General features: G+C 37.0%; 1 protein-coding gene across 14 annotated transcripts in view; it reads left to right on the top strand.

Moving 5' to 3' along the window:
- The window catches only part of Ttll5 (Tubulin tyrosine ligase-like 5), a 354,482-nt gene that overhangs the window by 275,496 nt on the left and 59,805 nt on the right, over window positions 1–19,181 (top strand). For 12 of the 14 annotated variants that reach the window (XR_014437810.1, XR_014437811.1, XM_083094291.1 and 9 more), the window contains 2 exons: window positions 5,971–6,111; window positions 6,259–6,409. Coding sequence is in view for 11 of the 14 variants with exons in the window: in XM_083094291.1 (XP_082950417.1) it covers window positions 5,971–6,111; window positions 6,259–6,409 (292 nt within the window). In the remaining 3 variants the exon portion in view is untranslated. Of the gene's footprint in view, window positions 1–5,970; window positions 6,112–6,258; window positions 6,410–7,409; window positions 7,666–14,024; window positions 14,217–19,181 lie in introns of those variants that run through there. The other 2 variants (XR_014437812.1, XM_083094294.1) reach the window with 2 other exon arrangements.

The raw sequence follows: 19,181 nt of genomic DNA, 5'->3' as shown, positions 1-19,181 counted from the left end.
AATTGAGAGTGGTGTTCAATGGGTTAAGCCTCACCACAACAGGACGGTCCTTGAATGACCTCCTCCATGCGGGAGCAAAACTACAAGTAAATATCTTCGACGTATTGATTTGGTTTCGACAATATCGCTTCGTTTTCTCAGCCGACATCGAGAAGATGTTTCATCAAATTAGAGTACATCCTGAAGATTATAAATACCAAAGAATCATTTGGTTGGATGATCAAGATCGCCTCACTCCCTATGAACTTACAACCGTCACATACGGATTAGTATGTGCACCGTTTCTGGCATTACGAGTCTTACAACAACTAACGGTGGACGAGGGTAATCGTTATCCACAAGCGGTTGCTACCATGATGAAAGGTAGATATGTAGATGACATATTCGGAGGTGCGGACGATACCGCCCAAGCACAAATAATAATCCAACAATTAAGTCATATCTGCATGGCGGGCGGTTTCCCGCTTAAGAAATGGATTAGCAACGACCACACGATTCTGAGCTCTATCCCAAAGGAAGACCGTCTGGACTCTTCAGATGTACATATCGACGATAATCTGATCGTTCACTCACTAGGCCTTTTATGGCATCCAGCTACAGACAGTCTTCAATTTAGGCTGGATTCGATTCCTATGAACAACGTCACGAAGCGAGTTATGTTATCAACGATAGCGAAGATATTCGATCTACTTGGTTTCCTAACGCCAGTGGTGGTCGTCGCCAAAATATTACTACAAAGTTTATGGACCTTAAAAATTGACTGGGACCAACCCCTACCACCCAGTGTAGAAGAGGAATGGACTAATTTTGCTATTAGTTGCCAAGACGTACCTAAAATTGAGTTTCCACGGTGGTTCGGCACAAAATCATCTCGTACCATGGAACTCCATGGCTTTTGCGATGCATCTTTAAAGGCGATGGCCGCGGTAGTCTTCAGCAGGTCCATTGGTTCAGACGGAAATATATCTACACAATTTGTGTGTTCGAAGACTAAGGTGGCACCGATCAAAAGATTTACCATTCCAAGATTGGAATTGTCAGGAGCCGTCCTGCTAACCAAGCTGATTTCACAAATACTTAAGGTTATTGACAAAAGTACCATAAAGATTTATCTATGGACAGATTCATCTATCACGTTCGTGTGGGTCAATAATCACCCATCACGATGAAAGGACTTCGTGCACAATAGAGTGTGCTTTATTCAGGAGTCATTGCCAAACGCCAATTGGAAATTTATTCCCGGTAGCGAGAATCCGGCTGACCTCGCTACGAGAGGACTCTCTGCGAGACAACTTTCTTCAATGGATCTTTGATGGAAGGGGCCACCTTGGCTGTCACAACAAGGTCATCTCTGGCCGTCAACTCTTCCAGGAGAATTAGGCGGAGCGAATCTCGAGGAAAGTCCTTTAAATGTCTCAATCGTTCAAGCTCGAATCCCTCAACCTTGGTCCTTACTTGAGCGTTACTCAAGTCTAACCAAACTTCTACGTATCACAGCGATGTGCCAACGAGTAAAGACACGTTTCAAGCAACAGAAGACAAATTCTTATACAACTCCGATATCTGCCATGGAATTAAAGCACGCAAAGGAGTATTGGACTCGCGAGGTGCAACGTTGTAGCTTTCATCAGGAGCTACAGTTACTATCATCGGGCAAAGAACTATCAAAGGCAAGATCCCTTATTCGACTTACACCTTTCGTGGATTCATTGGGAATCCTACGAGTAGGCGGACGTCTACACTCCTCGAGCTTGCCGGAGAACACTAAACATCCTGCTATCCTGCCCAGGGACTCACTATTCACTTCTTTAATCATAAGAGACGTTCATCTGAGATCACTTCATGGCGGAACACAACTTACATCCTCATTCATTCGTGAGGAGTTTTGGATTGTGGGGGGTCGAGCCCCAGTAAGAAAACATATTTTACATTGCGTTATCTGCACCAGATTCCGACAAAGAAGAGCACAACAGTTAATGGGCCAGTTGCCTGTTAACAGAGTCACACCGGCTCGACCATTTCTTAATTCCGGCATAGATTATGCGGGCCCTTTCACTATCAAAACCTGGAAAGGGAAGAACGCCCGTACTTATAAGGCATACGTTGCTCTATTTGTGTGTTTTGCATCATCAGCAGTACACCTGGAACTGGTAACTGATTATACTGCAGATGCGTTCTTGGCTGCCTACAAAAGATTCTCAGCTCGGCGAGGCTTGTGTGCCACTTTTACTAGCGATTGCGGGACGAATCTAAAGGGCGCTGACACGCAACTTCGAAATTTGTTGACAGAAACTTCTGCTGAATCTCAACGCTTAGCATCTTTACTAGCAAACGACGGAACGGAGTGGAAATTCAATCCTCCATCAGCTCCTCATTTTGGAGGAAAATGGGAAGCGGGCGTAAAATCTATGAAATTTCATCTCAAACGTGTCATTGCAGACACGCTACTCACTTTCGAAGAAATGACTACTCTCCTTACTCAGATAGAGGCCGTGTTAAATTCACGACCTTTATGTCCTTTGACAGACGATTTTACGGCCTTAACTCCAGGACATTTCATCATGGGATGTGCTCCAACCGTTATTCCAGAACCTTCACTAGAATACGAAAAGTTATCCCGTCTATCACGATGGCAACTACTCCGACAGTTATTGAACTCTTTATGGTCAAGGTGGTCCTCAGAGTATTTGCAAAGATATCACGCTATATACAAATGGAATAAAGTCACTCCACCTATAAAAGAGGGTGCAATGGTACTAGTGGATGAAAGATATCCGCCGGCAAAATGGCCATTGGGTCGTGTAACTAAGGTCCACCCAGGCCCAGACGGGCTAACAAGAGTAGTAACTGTAAAGACACAAATCTCAGAATTGAGGCGACCTGTTACAAAACTCTGCCTCCTGCCAACGGATGAGAACTCAACACCTATGTTCGTCAACCAAGGTTAACGAAGGCGGGCGGAATGTTCAAAAAACCCGGTCAAGAGCAGAAGACATTAATCAGGACCCTAGAGAATTAGAGTGGGGAGTCGAAAAGACACACTCGATAGAGGGCGTAGCGGGGTTTTTTTGAGGCCCTTGCTTCGGGACGTAAAGGAAGATGGCGGCTACGACTCGCAAGTGGATACGTTGTCGCAACGCACGTGCATAGCTTTTAATCGAAACTATCGAGTGTTTTCTTTGCTTTCGTGGACACTGGGTTCACATTAGATTCTGTGATTGTGATGGACATTGAATATCATTCTTTAAGTCCGAATATAAAGACACAGTAGTGTCATTCTTCCAAACAAAGACGTGAAGTCGCTTGCTTACATTAACACGCCGTCAGTAATCCTCATAGGGAGGAATCTCGATGCGATCACTATTTGAGTGATTGTTGTTCACGAGCCTCAATCAAAAAATGGTTTGGCTATCGTAAGACTGTGCATAATAACATACAGTACACTGGTAACAAGCTTGTTTCACCTACATACACATACATATGTGTAGATCATTGGGATCATTGTGTCGTGGTCATTGGGACGAATACACACACACACACACAAAGACGAAAGTCACAGGACTCTTTGTCTTTTTTTGCTATGTACATAAAAGGGTGTATGGTCATAGTGATCCGTCGTTCTGCTCTTCTTTTGTTACGGTGTCATAAGGACCACGTTTTATGATTATTGGAATCAGTCTTACCAAACGTTGCGCATTTATTAAACGTCTATTATAATTTTTATCGACCAACGTTCATGATTCTTATTCTTATAAAAAAGTCTATTTTCTTGAGTATTACTTCTCCGGAGAGAAAACAAGAATATACTTTGAGATATAAATAATACAAGTCTCTTTCAATTAATAAGAATATATATTACGAGCTTCTTTTCTTTTTTCTCTTTTTCATACGATTTTTCAAACATATTATTACTATTATTTACTACTAGTTTATAACCAAACTGTTTACAGCAATTAATTTTAATCGTTAATTTCAGGTATTATTAGATTGAATAGCGAGTATATTTTATATTTAATATTTCTTTGGACATTTGCTTCCATTTTTTTGTATACTTAACATATAACTATAACATAAATATTTTCTTTCATATTAGAAACTACAGTTGTACACGTTCATACATATATACTTGTTAACCTGGTTTTTCAATTATAACACATTAAATAAATTTTGCTTTTTCAATTTCTTTGTTTATGATACACATAAACGGCTTATTTTCCTTTGTTGATTTTTTTAGGTATATCTTGTGTTTTTCCTATTTGCATTAATTTCTTTATTCTAAAATTGAACCTCCCATTTCAGATCTCGACATTTCAAACAAATTTTATAAAAATGTATCGCGGTATTATAATTATTATTATTTTAAATTAATAAATTGTATAATTTTAATTATTCGAAGCTTCGAAGGTTGAATTATCGAAGTATCGAAGGTTCGAAGTTTCGAACCTTTGAAGCTTTGAAACTTCGAAATTTCGATCTTCGAAGATTTTAATATCGAAGCTTCGAATTTTCAAAGCTTTGAAGTTCGAATGTCGAAGCCTTCGAAGTATATCACTAGTCCTAGTTGGTGTGCCCCCTATCCATCCCTGAAGTGGATCCCACATGTTACGATACACCCTGTATATACAGGGTGAGCCATTTTAATTAACGCACGCAATTATTTCGGAAACAAAGCATTTTAGAGAAAAATGTTTCAGACAAAAGTTGTTTGGTTTCGAGGGGGCCATAAGATGATATCATTGGTTTGACCTTGAAGAGTTATTTGAAGGTCACATGAAGGTCACCTTCAATTTCTTAAATGGAACCTACTATTTGTCATTGCATATTCTTGTAGCTTATCTCGATAGCTTTCCAAAACACTAAATTAAGTACCTTGTCGTTAACTACTTTTTGAGTTATGAGGCTTGAAATAATTTCTTAATTTTACATAAACCGTAAAATATCTTGTAAAATATTCATTTTTCGATTATCTTACCTTAATACTTTTACGTACAAAATAATGAGAGGAATCAACTGGTGTAAAAAAAACACATAGTTGTTTTGAAGAAAAAATATGTAATTTGCAATTAACAATTCCATATTTTTTCTTAAAAACAACTATGTGTTTTCTTTACACCAATTGATTCCTCTCATTATTTTGTACATAAAAGTATTAAGGTAAGATAATCGAAAAATGAATATTTTACAAGATATTTTACGGTTTATGTAAAATTAAGAAATTATTTCAAGCCTCATAACTCAAAAAGTACTTAACAAAAAAGTACTTAATTATAGTGTTTTGGAAAGCTCTCGAGATAAGCTACAAGAATATGCAATGACAAATAGTAGGTTCCATTTAAGAAATTGAAGGTGACCTTCATGTGACCTTCAAATAACTCTTCAAGGTCAAACCAATGATACCATCTTATGGCCCCCTCGAAACCATAAAACTTTTGTCTGAAACATTTTTCTCTAAAATGCTTTGTTTCCGAAATAATTGCGTGCGTTAATTAAAATGGCTCACCCTGTATAATATATTAAAAATAATATTAAATAATATATATAAATTTAAAAATAATATAATAAATATAAAAATAATATGACATTAGTCACAACACAACTTCGCACAATACATGTGAGCTGAACTTTGATGTCAAAGATTGGAGTCGAATTATTAACCGATCATTATCGGGAATAACCGAATTCAACCGAAGTTCATAGAGTCCCCCTTACCGCGAATATCAAAGCCCCCCTCGTCTTAATCGATAGCTAATGCTCCGTCTACTCACATGTCAATGGTGTCAAATCCTTTTTTTATTCAAACTTTTTTTTAGAAAAGAAAGCCGATTAGAAAGATTCAGTCATTTCTGTACAAATGGCAAAGTAAAATAAACTATTGCGCACCTAAGGGGTTCATTCTTAAAGTTATAAATTATAATGCATTTTATTTAATTACATATATAAAAGTTAATAAATATAAGTATTTAATTATAGGTACGAAAGATACGAAAGAGCATTAGTAAAAGGTCATAAACAAACTTTGGATAGAAGGAATAATAAGGAAAATTTGGGTATAGATATGCACAAATATAAAAATCAAGTAATACAATCAATGCAAGAAGGCAATAAACTCAGGTTTGCTATCAAAATTTAACAAATATCAATTATTTAACTTGATATCAATCATTTAATTTTATTTTTGACTAATTATTTTTATCTGCATTGTTATTATTCTTTCTCTTCTATACACGAATACATTAAACCAAATGGACAATATTTCAGTCCTGGTGAAGCAAGAAAAGCTTTTGGCTTATATTTAGGTTACATATTACGAAAAATATCACAACCTAATGCAGATCCGGCATGTTGTGATCTTGTTATGAAATTTCTTCAACATTCATCGTGCAATTTGAGGACACCATTTCTATTTACAGTATGTATTTGATAGTAATTTATACTTTGCTATATTTTAGGTAAAGTGATTCTATAAGAAATTTTAATATTTTGCGAATTTAAATTAAATTAGTTTTTATAAATTAGTCTTTAATTGCATGCATTTTCATGTATGTATTTGTGCGGTATGTATATATTTATGTGTATCTTCTTTATTACAAAATGATATATTTTATGAATGTAAATGATAATGAATAAGTATCATTTGATATACTTGATATTATTGATTTATTGATATAAGATATCATAATTTCTCAAGGATAAAAAGCAATCGCTTAAAACCAAAGTCGATGACATTTGCAGGTATCAATATTAAGATCAAAATAAAACTTCATCCAAAATGTGCATATATGCATGATACTCTTTTAAAGATAATCATTCATTTTAACAATCCTTTTTTATTTTAACATTAATCCTCACCTTTGCCGTCACTTATTTGGTCGAACGCCCATTTAGAGATCCTCCTTGACAATCGGCATTGCATCCATCGAACGAGATTCCAGCATCGCTCTGGAGTCGCATATCACTGTGTTAAATAGCGGCATTAAGTGTGAAGTCTGGATAGCTTAATAGTTTAGAGCAGTTGTCCGGAAAGCGAAAGACTCGGGTTCGATTCTCGATCCAGCCACTTGCACCTCACATATTTTTCTAATCCACGAATATTGTTTTCTAGCAATTATTCGTTGGACTGAAAAAAGTGTGAATGCTTTCTTCAGGATATGCGTCGACGCCATTGTCACGGATGGATTTTGCCGCTCGTTGATCAAATGAGCGTATAGATACGCCTGATCTCCTCTTTCACATACATTTCTATCTTTATTTGAAATAAATGATCAATGAAGGTTATTGATTTTAAACTGTGATTAATTTATTTTATAATTGTTCTTGAGAAAAATTATGATATTCTAAAATAACATAATATATCCAGCATATTAAGTAAATGTAATTTATTCGTTATTATTTTTTTATGTTTAATACAGACCATTCTACCATAACACTGAAGGAGATATTTATATGTTTTGTATATGAATATTAAGGTAAATGTTGTATGTGAATATTAAAGTAAATGTTGATTTATTAGGAACAATCTCACCCCGATTTCAATGATCTTGATATATTTTGTGAAGGACATCTTTTTCTGACTAACTTGCAAAAAGTTTTAACTGTCGCTTATTGTTTACTATAAAGTTATTAAAAAAAGAAGTTTTTTACAAATGCGACTTAATTCCTAGTAAACACAGAATATTGTAGCAATATTGCTGCAATATTCTGTGTTTGCTAGGTTCTTTGCAATAATTGAAATGTTTGGAGTTTTAATAGTATTTAGATATTGTGCTCGTATGTTAAAGCATACAATTCTTGACTTATTTATTTACATTCTCTGATATTCAGCGTACTTTCCATGTTTGAAGGTCAAGTTTCTATCGTGACGTAATTTATCGATAATCTTTTCTTTCTTTCTTTTTATTATTATAGGCAGAATAAAATCTTTGGTAATTATGCATAAAAAGGGCTCACCCTCGCACAAATGTGTCATTGACATATGTTGTCAAGGTCATATCTCTAATTAATATTCTGAAGGTTTTAGCCGGCGATCGTTCTTTATTCAAAAGTTATTAAAGTATTTATGCACATAAGGAGGTCGCCTCTCCGATTTGCTTTATTTTTAAATATGTTATAGGGGAGATCTTCCCGAGTAATTTCGTATACTGGGTGTTAAAAAAGTCTGGACACGGTCGAATATCTCGATAAGGAAGAGCTTTACTAGTTTTACTTTTACTAGAAAATGTTTCAGACAAAAGTTGTATGGCTTCGAGGGGGCCATCAGATGGTGGCAATGATTTGACCTTGGAGAGTCATTTGAAGATCACGTGAAGGTCACCGTCAATTTCTTAAACGGAACCCCCTATTTTTTATTGCATATTCTTGTAGCTTATCTCGAGAGCTTTCCAAAACTCTATAATAAAGTATTTCTTTATTGAGTACTTTTCGAGTTATGAGGCTTGAAATAATTTCTTAATTTTACATAAACCATAAAATATCTAGTAAAATATTCATTTCTCGATTATCTTACCTTAATACTTTTATGTACAAAATAATGAGAGGAATCAATTGGTGTAAAGAAAAAACATAGTTGTTTTAAAAAAAAATATGTCATTGTTAATTGCAAATTACATTTTATACCGACGGGGTGGGGGTTGCGAGAGGGGGGGCCGAAGGCCCCCCTTGCACCCTCCGCGTGTGTGTGTGTGTACATACATTTGTGATATTTTTTAATTGTATTAAATTCTATATAAATTTAAATTGTTTACCTTTTTTTTATTTACCTTTTTTTTGCGTTTTTCTTCGACTTGCGAGTTCGACCGCCATTTTTAAGTTTCATGTTCGTGTTCAGGAGGTAAAAATACGTAGGAATTGGGTATTCTTACTCATTATTTCATGTAGGTGGGTTTTCCAAAGGTTTACCTTATTTTTGTATTTATTATTTTTATCCTTTTTCAGCCTATATCTCCAAAGCTATTTGAGTCCGACCCTTATATATATATATACGAAATTACTCGGGAAGATGTCCCCTATAACATATTTAAAAATAAAGCAAATTGGTGAATAAATAAAGTAGAATCTTTGATAAAATAAGCAATATGCAAAATGTCGCGTGTTCATGTATGAGGAGTGCGCTCGCGTATAGTTCGTATGTTCTTTTAAGTATCTGTGTATTACTTATTCCATGGCGTGTGCGGCGCCACTGCTGAGTTTTCTATCTTATTTTATAGTTTTTGTCTTTGTGTTTCTCTTTCTCAACGAATTCTTTTTCTTTTTTGTGCAATGCAGTTACGTCGTGATTAAACCACTGTTATATTAAACGAATACTTTCTATTTGCCCTACCAAGTATTGAGGTCCAAGCGTACTTTGTCAGGTTATGGGCCCAGGCTAATAATAACTCGACAGTTCGGGCAAATAAATGTGCAACCGCGAACCGTAACGCGTAGTGTCGAACAGAAATCAGTCATGGCGAAATAAGACAGATTTAAGGTCCCGTTGTTTGACGGTACTAACTTTGATAATTGGAAATTCCGTATGGAAACATTGCTGGAAGAATACGATCTGCTCGAATATGTAAAAAATGCGTATACGTCAATGGTCACTATTTCAGAAACTGATAGTGCGGAAGTGCGTACTGAAAAGGAAGGACAGTTGAAACAACACAAAAAGAGTGATCGAAAGTGCAAGTCACAACGAATTGCGGACAGCCATCTTGAGTATGTAAAAGATGAGGAGACGGCGCATGGAATCTGGACTATTTTGTCGAACACTTTTGAAAGGAAAGGCATAGCGAGCCAACTTAGGCTCAGGAAATTGCTTCTAACCATGAAGTGTTCGACGTCAGAAACGATGGGAGACCATTTCCTGAAGTTTGACAAGTTGATACGAGAATTGCGCTTTACGGGTGCGAAACTAGAGGACACTGACGTAGTGTGCCATCTATTGTTGACTATGCCTAAGGAATATGACATAGTGGTAACAGCGATCGAGACGTTGTCAACAGATAGACTGACTCTTAGCTTTGTGAAAAATCGTTTGCTCGACGAAGAGACGAAACGAGGCGGATCGGTCAAAGGAATGCAGAACGATACATCCTCTACGGCGTGTGCAATTGCGGTAAATCGAGGTAAGGCTGGCGGAAATAAGCAACCAGTGACAAGTCGTTTTCGATACAAGTGCTACAATTGTGGTCTGGTTGGTCATATGAGGAAAGATTGTAAAAGGGAACCGAAGGAAAATAAAACTTCAGAGGATGCAAACGTGGCAGCTGAAGCCGATATAAAAAGTGAGACAGGTTATACTTTCTGTGTAGGAGAAGACTTCGATGAAAAATCCGATTGGTGTCTGGATTCGGGCGCGACGAAACATATGGCGAACGAAACCGTCAGTTTGATTAATGTGAAATCGTTACCGAAACCAATCAAAATAAAAGTGACAAAATTCGGTCAAACTCTAACGGCAAAGGAATCCAGAGAAAGATAGGGATGTATGTGGGAGGAGGTCGGACGTGTCTTTACGCCCATTTGATCAACGAGCGACAGAATCCATCCGTGGCAACGGCATTGACGCATATCCTGTGAAAAGAGCATTCACACATTTTTCAGCCTAACGAATAATTGCTAGAAAACAATATTCGCAGACTAGAAAAATATGTGAGGCGCAAATGGCTGGATCGGGAATCGAACCCGAGTCTTTCGCTTTCCGGGCAACTGCTCTAGACCACTGAGCTATCCAGACCTCACACCTAATGCTGCTTTTTTTTTTAACACAATGATATGCGACTCCAGAGCGATGTTGGTATCTCACTCGATGGATGCAATGCCGATTGCCACGGAGAATCCCTGAAAGGTCGCTCGCTGACCAAATAAGTGCCGGTGGAAGTATTCGCGTGCATGCTGGCTTCCGACTGGCCTTCCGTATGAAACGGCACCGACGAGCACAACGCCGTAGAGTGATCACATCCCCCAAGATCCCTCTAGTATATATTAAAATCCCCACTGTACCAAATAGCAGTGACGGATGGACCCTAAGATAGGGCCGGGGCAGGCCTCCAGAGAAAGATAGGGATGTATGTGGGAGGAGATCGGACGTGTCTTTACGCCCATTTGATCAACGAGCGACAGAATCCATCCGTGGCAACGGCATTGACGCATATCCAATTCGGTGAATTAAACGTGCAGACTCTGGTGAACGGAAAAGTGAACTCAATCACGCTTAAAGAGATTCTGTTGGTACCTAGTTTACAGTGTAATTTATTGTCGATAAGGAAGTTGGACCTAAATAAGTTCGTTGTGAGTTTTGAAGACGGTACCCAGACAGCACACAGATATCCATAAAATATTCTACAAATATCCTTCAAGGATATTGAGAATATCCATAAAATATCCGTTTTATGTTCCTCAAATATACAGTGGATATCCATAGCATATCCAAATATGAAATTGATGGACATAATTTAATCCCTGACGTGTCCAAAAGATATCCGATGGACGTCAAATGGACATAAATTAGCAATAACAAATATACGAAACGGACTTTATATGGACGTGATAAGGAGATGAAAAAGGGATTACATACAAAATTTGAATTTACATATTAAAAAGATGAAATATATATTTTTTTAAGCAATATATTTATTAAAGAAAATTTATATCACATATACATTAATGCAATATCACATATTATTTAAATGTTACTTTTATTGCACAAAACGATTATAAAACAGATAATTTAAAAAAATGTGTATTATATGTGTGAAAAAAGAACAACCTTTATGATCTAAACATACCCACACGGAACAAAAACCTCTAATGGATGTCCACTAGACGTCTACCATGGAGATTCGAAATCTCCATTAGATGTCCATGAAACGTCCCGTAAACATCTACTAGACATCCACAGTTCCGCATTTCATACCTCCATTAGACGTATTCATAGATGTCATATGTACGTTATATGGAGTAATTATAGATATTGAATGAAGCGTTCATGGATGTCATATGTACGTTATATGGAGTAATTATAGATATTTTGTGGAGCTCTTATGGATGTCAGATATACGTTATATGGAGTAATTATAGATATTTTGTCGAGTTTTCATGGATGTCATATGTACGTTATATGTAATAACAAATAGATAATGAACGGATCATTTTCGTTTATTGGCCGGACATTTACTTGTCCGACTTATAAAATCGATTTAATATCTGAAGTTCCTCTATTGAAACTGTATCAGAAAATTAGATCGAAGTAATACTTTTAATTTTATCTGTCGCCTCTTGCAAACTTTATATAATTCTCATGACTAAAACTCAAGTACGAGAAAAAGAGCGCACCATAGCGGTAAACGAACGAACTAGCGCAGTTACTGATTTTACAGTGAAATTTTACTTCCACTGACTATAATTATTAGTGAGATATAAGATAAAGTAACAAAAAATAATATTTATAAATATTAGGAAAAATAATTAATAAAAATCATAATTTGTTTAGATAAAAATTGTCTAATGTATTTTATTTATTTATTTTTAAATAATTATATTAATAAGAGCTACCATAATTTTACGAAATACAATTATGTATAATAAATTTAGCTATCTTTAGTTTTAATTAAAAAATTAAAGAGCGCACCATAGTTGTTTTGAAGAAAAAATATGTAATTTGCAATTAACAATTCCATATTTTTTCTTAAAAATAACTGTGTTTTCTTTACACCAATTGATTCCTCTCATTATTTTGTACATAAAAGTATTAGGTAAGATAATCGAAAAATGAATATTTTACAAGATATTTTACGGTTTATGTAAAATTAAGAAATTATTTCAAGTCTCATAACTTGGAAAGCACTTAATGAAAACTAACTTATTTATAGTGTTTTGGAAAGCTCTCGAGATGAGCTACAAGAATGTGCAAAGATATATAGGGTGTTCCATTTAAAAAAATTGAAGTGACCTTCACGTGACCTTCAAATGACTCTTCAAGGTCAAACCAATGGTACCATCTTATGGCCCCCTCGAAACCATACAACTTTTGTCTGAAACATTTTTCTGTAAAACGTATTATTCGGGAGATATTTGAGGTCGTTGTTTAAAATGGGACACCCTGTATATATACCTATATATATATATATATATATATATATATATATATATATATATATATATATATAAGTATATATACAGGGTGTCCCATTTTAAACAACGACCTCAAATATATATATATATATATATATATATATATATATATATATACATATTATATATACACATATATGTATATATACCTAGTTTTATTTTTTATTAAAAAAAAGTAACTTGTTTTGGTTTTCGAATATAATTAGAGTTGGTTCCACATATTGCATAACTGCGGCCTATTCAAGAGTTTATTTTAATTCTTGAATATTAGGCCGCAGTTATGCAATATGTGGAACCAACTCTAATAATTATATTCGAAAACCAAAACATCAAATTGACAATGAAAATAAATTCGCAAATTGTATCTCTAGTTTTACAATATAAACCTCTATAATTATAGCATATAAATAAACCTCTATATCCTTTTAATAACAGAAATAATACTTATATGTTTCATAACATTCTTTGGTATAATAAATGTAGTTATTTTTCTTCCTTTATCGCTCTTTCCTTTGCACGTCTTAACCAGGCTTTAATGGCTTCTTCTACCTCTTTTCGAGTTGTCGCCGCTTTGCACAGTTGAGCACTTTCTAAATAGAAATATATTGTATATAAACAAATGTACAAATAAATCAATTAAGTCAATTTTCGGCTTTAGACTAAGAATTAATATTAGAATACTGTTCTGTGAAAAATATTGAACATACTTTTTCAACATAAAAATGAATAAAGTGATATTATATTTTAATGCTATAATTATATTATTTTTATTATATTATATTTTGTTATATTACATATATTTTTTTCTAAATTAGTGACTTAGTAACTTTAGTAGTAACTTTTTTAACATGTTATTTTTCAGAACTGATGTAATATGAATCGGAACTTATGTCTTAGCACTTATATTCATATTTCAGATGACTATTAGCAGTAACTTACCTAGTAACACATTTGCTAAATGTAATTTTCCAAAAATTTGCTTTTTTTGGCACCGTACCAGCTGTATTGTTCAGCAAATCTATTTGTGAAGAGAAGTGACAAACATCGTTTTATAAAATCATATGGAGTAGTTCCTCCTATTTTGGACAGTTCTCGTACCTAAAAAATATGTAAGCAATATGCAAATATTTAATTTAATTTATAATAAAAGCAATATTTAATTTATAATAATGAATAATTAAAATTGATTATAAAAACTTGAATCAAAGCAAAAATATAGAGAACATACGGTGGATTGGAAACGATTTCGTTCTTCGAGATATTGTTCTACTTCTTCCAATTCTTGTATATTTTGCAATGGAAAATTGAATGTGTTGTGGTTCTTGTTAGTTTTATATAATGTCTAAAGCCGTTATGCCTTATTATTATGTCTTCAATAGGCGAACAGTCGAAGTAGTAATAGAAGATTCAAGCACGTCGTTATGCTCCGTTCACGTCGACCACACCCATGCTTCTCCGACGGTCCGTCTTTCGGTCGTCTCTTATGACGTCTTCTTACTGTGGTGTCGTGTGCACAGTCGTGCCGTGTGCATGCTATGTGCTATGTCGCCTCTGCGCGCTGTCGTGCGAGCAATCGCTCTTGGTTGCGCAGTTCGTCAATCAGTAGCGTAGTGCTTAGCACCTGTCAAAGGGCGCAATATACCCAACATTCCTCCCTTGCTTAAGAATGCTGTTTTTGGTAGGGGCGAGTTCCTCCTATCGCCTTGTAATCTGGTCGAGTTCGATGTGAAAGACGTTCAGAACGACGAGCAGATGCTTCTGGAGGTTGTGTGGTCCCGTTGTTGAGAGGTTCTGCCTCCTCTCTTTCTTCTAGCGAAGTGTGAAGTACTGAATCTGGTTGAATCCGTGCTGATTTTTTTTCTGAAGGTAGTAGATCTTCGCTGAACGTATTGAATTTCCTTTCCTGTCCCTTTGGACGATTCCATATTTGATTGAAGTGTCTGGTAATGAATCCTCCTTCAATGCTGACGCGAGCGAGTGCTTTCCCTATCAGCCTAACAATCTTTCCAGGAATACGCTGTCCATTGGAGAGTTGAATTAGTACCGATTGACCTGTGGCAAATGAACGTGGCCTTGCGCCGTGATAAGCATCAAATTGTTGCTTCATTTGCTTCTGCCGAGAAGTAAGACTTAGATTAGGTTTTTCGGTTGCAGTAAAAATATCTAATGGAGTTTTAAGCTTACGTCCAAAGAATATTTCTGCCGGAGACTTATGATCTGGTACCGCATCACTGGGTGTGTAGTTGTATGCGTAAACAAATTTGTTTAATTCCGTTTCTAATTGTGAACTTTGACTTGTGTCGATAGAACTTTTCAATGTTCTGACCATTCTCTCGGCTTGACCATTTGATTGTGGATGCCCAGGTGGGGTACGCAGGTGAAGAATTCTAAATTCGGCGCACAGTTGCGCGAATTCTACTGAAGTGAATTGATTACCGTTATCTGAAACTAGTACTTCAGGAGGTCCATATCGACTAAAGAGTCTTCGCAGATATCGACACGTTGCTGCAGATGTTATTGTTGAGAACCATCCTGCTTCTACGAATTTGGAATGGCTATCGATAATGACGAGTACCCATTGTCCGTGTATCGGGCCTGCGAAATCAATGTGAAGGCGTGACCATGGTTTCTCTGGATTTGGCCATGGATGTAATGGTTCTTTTACTGGGTTGCTTGCTGTGCGATCGCAATGATTACATTCTTTTACGTATCTCTCGATGTCATCATGCATCGCCGGCCAATAGAAATATCGTCGAGCAAGCTGTATCATCCGGCGAATACCTGGATGTGCAATGTGTAGTTGCTTCAGTACAGTAGATTGTAGACGTTTAGGAATTATTAGTTTCTCATCTAGAACTAAAGTATTATCAACTATGGCTAAATAATCGCGACGACGATAATATGGCATTAACTCTTTGTCAGTTGCGTCCGATTTGAGCCATCCGTTTTGTAGACGATCTATAACCTCAGCGAGAATTCCATCGCTGAATGTCGCACGTTGGAGCTCTTGTCGAGCCGTTGAAGGTAAGAACTGTACTGATTCGTTGACAATCTGTTGTAGTTCTGTATCTGTTTCCTGTAGCGCAGCTACAACTTCTTCGAGGTCGGCGTCTATTACGTCTTGTTTTGCATTCTGTATTAATCTTGAAAGAGCGTCCGCTTGACCAAATTTTTCGGAGTTGACATATTCTATGTCGAAGTCGTACCCAATTAATCGAAGAGCCCATCGTTTCAAACGATTTGCTGTGCGTGTATCTAGACCTTTTGTATTCGACGTTTTAAACAGGGCTAGAAGTGGACGATGATCCGTTTGTAGCACGAAGTGACGGCCATATACGAATTTTCGAAAACGTTCAACTGCAGTGACTAATGCTAAAGCTTCTTTTTCGATTTGGCTGTAATTTTGTTGAGCCTTTGTCAATGCTTTTGACATGTGGAAGACTGCTTTTACCTGACCATCTGGGGCGCGCTGTAACAAGACGCCACCAATTCCGATCGAACTAGCGTCTGCTGCAACGATCAGAGTTTGCCTGGGATCGTAATGAGCTAGTAGAAGTGGTCCAGTAAGAATTTTCTTAATATCCTCAAACGTTTTCTTCATTTTTGCTGTCCACACGAAAGGTACGTCTTTTTTTATCAAAGCTTCGAATGGTGCTTTGAGTCGATGCAAATTTGGCACAAATTTCCCGTATTTATCAGAACTAAAAACGAGCGTATCTCTTTTGCATTCGTCGGAGCTCGCATTGTTTGGATCGGTCGAAGACGTGCTGGATCGGGCTCAATACCTTTAGCTGAAACAATAAATCCAAGGTATTTAACTATTGAAGTATGACATTTACATTTTTCCTTTTGGAGTCGAAAACCCCATTCTTGCAAACGGTTTAGCACGGCGTGTAAACGCGTATCATGCTCTGTGCGTTCCTGGCCATAAATCAGAATATCATCAAGATAGACGAGTACGCCTGGAATACCTGTAAGTGCCTGTTCCAGCGTACGTTGGAAAATTGCAGGAGCTGGTTTTAATCCAAAAACCAACCGATTATAAGCAAATAAACCTCGATGAGTATTTATTGTAGTTAGCTTCTTACTTTCCTCATCTAGTCCTAGATGGAAATAAGCATCAGATAGATCTAGTTGTGAGAAGATAGAACTTCCTCGAAGTTTTGCCATAAGTTCTTCTATCCCTGGGATTGGATAATCCTCCGCGTCAAGTGCGTCATTTAATCCTGTTGAGTAGTCTACACAAATACGTATTTTCCCATTTGCTTTGCGTGCAACTACTATGGGAGCAGCCCATTCCGAAAAGTCGACTGGCGTTAGAATTCCATTCTTAACGAGTCTATCCAGTTCTTCATTGACTGGTTCTTCTAATGCGAGTGCGATTGGACGTCGTGGAATGTGTTTCGGTTTCGCATCTGATTTAAGCCGCAGATGAACTGTCATCTTGGTGCATTCACCTGTCGAACTACTAAAAAGTTCTGTGAATTGTTTATGAAGTGAACTTACCGTAATCGTATTTATCATTTGCAGATTTCCTACGACTCCTGTGTCGTAGGTAATTAAGCCAAGCTCATCTATTGCTTGAGAGCTAATTAGTGCAGTTTCTGGACGATCAAGTACGATGACTGGAGCTTTTATCATACAGTCCTTGTAGCCAAGTGAGGCGTTAAAAAATCCTATGGTATGCATTGGATGTCCTGAGACATTAACACATGAAGTAGTAAGAGGTTGGAGTTTTGGACGACCGATCCGTGTCCAAGTTTCTCTCCCGATCGTGGTTACGTCCGCCCCTGTGTCTAACTGCATTTTCAATGGCTTGTTATTGATAGTAATATGCACGAATTTGCGATACCGATGTCCTGTGCCTAGAACACCTTGTAATCTGACAGTATTTATTGTATTTCGTTGTTTCGATAAGCAAACTCTAGCAATATGTCCCATTTTCTTGCACAATCTGCATTCTGCTTTCTTAAAAGGACATGCATCCCGTCGGTGTTTTGCGGAACCGCAGCCATAGCATGGCGACAATGTAGTAGAATTCGTCTTCTTTTCGTAATGCAGTGTAGAAGGATTTGTTTTCTTTTCGTAATATTTACCTTTCTTTTTAAGTGAATTCTTCGTTGATTGGCTGACCGCATTGATTTCTGAGAAGCGTTGTCCTTCAACGCGCATGACGTCAGCTGTGCGGTTCGCATGTGCGTAGCAGATTTCTCTAATGTCTTGAAATGTGCAGTTTTCTTTTTCTGATGCAACCTTGAAGAGGACTGTTCGCTCTGTGTAGTAGGTGTAGTCGCTCAGGGCGAGAGCCGTTAGCAGAATTTTGAGTTGGTCGATTGAAATTATCGAGCTCAAAGGCATCTCCCAGAACATTTACTTTGTCAAGTATTTCTATAGCCGTTGCTGGCGGGGAAGCACGAAAATTAAGAGCTTCAAAACGACGCTGAAATAACGTTTTATTATCATGGAATTGTTTCTTAAGATGTTGCACGAGATCTTCAAAAGACATCTCATGCGGTTTCTTCGGTGATAAACAACTGAGTAATTGTTGATACTCATCGTCCCCGAGAGCATGAAGAAGTAGCTCTTTGCTCTCTGTCTCGGTTAAACCCTTCGCTCCTTCCGCGAAAGTGCTTCTATGACGTTCAAACCATAACGTAAAGGTTTTACCCCTTGTCGGATCATGAACGAATTTACTGAGCCGTGTAGTCAGATTTGAAAATTGTGACGATTTTGCACTATCGTCCGTTCTCAGTACTCGCAATGACAGTATGTCCACCATTTGCTTTTGTGACTCACCGATCTGATGTAATGTCTGCTCCTGGTTTTGCGCAGTAGTCGCTAGCGCTTGAAGTATTCGTTCCATTTTCTTGTAGGTTCAATAAGCCGCAGCGCCAATTGTTGTGGTTCTTGTTAGTTTTATATAATGTCTAAAGCCGTTATGCCTTATTATTATGTCTTCAATAGGCGAACAGTCGAAGTAGTAATAGAAGATTCAAGCACGTCGTTATGCTCCGTTCACGTCGACCACACCCATGCTTCTCCGACGGTCCGTCTTTCGGTCGTCTCTTATGACG

The sequence above is a fragment of the Camponotus vicinus genome, unplaced genomic scaffold (genome assembly GCF_025532165.1).
Source record: "Camponotus vicinus isolate PSW18456_S1 unplaced genomic scaffold, iyCamVici1.0 SCAF_3, whole genome shotgun sequence".
Taxonomy (NCBI): Eukaryota; Metazoa; Arthropoda; class Insecta; order Hymenoptera; family Formicidae; genus Camponotus; species Camponotus vicinus.
The sequence above is the reverse complement of the archived record's forward strand: the minus strand, read 5'-3'. Positions and strand labels throughout refer to the sequence as shown.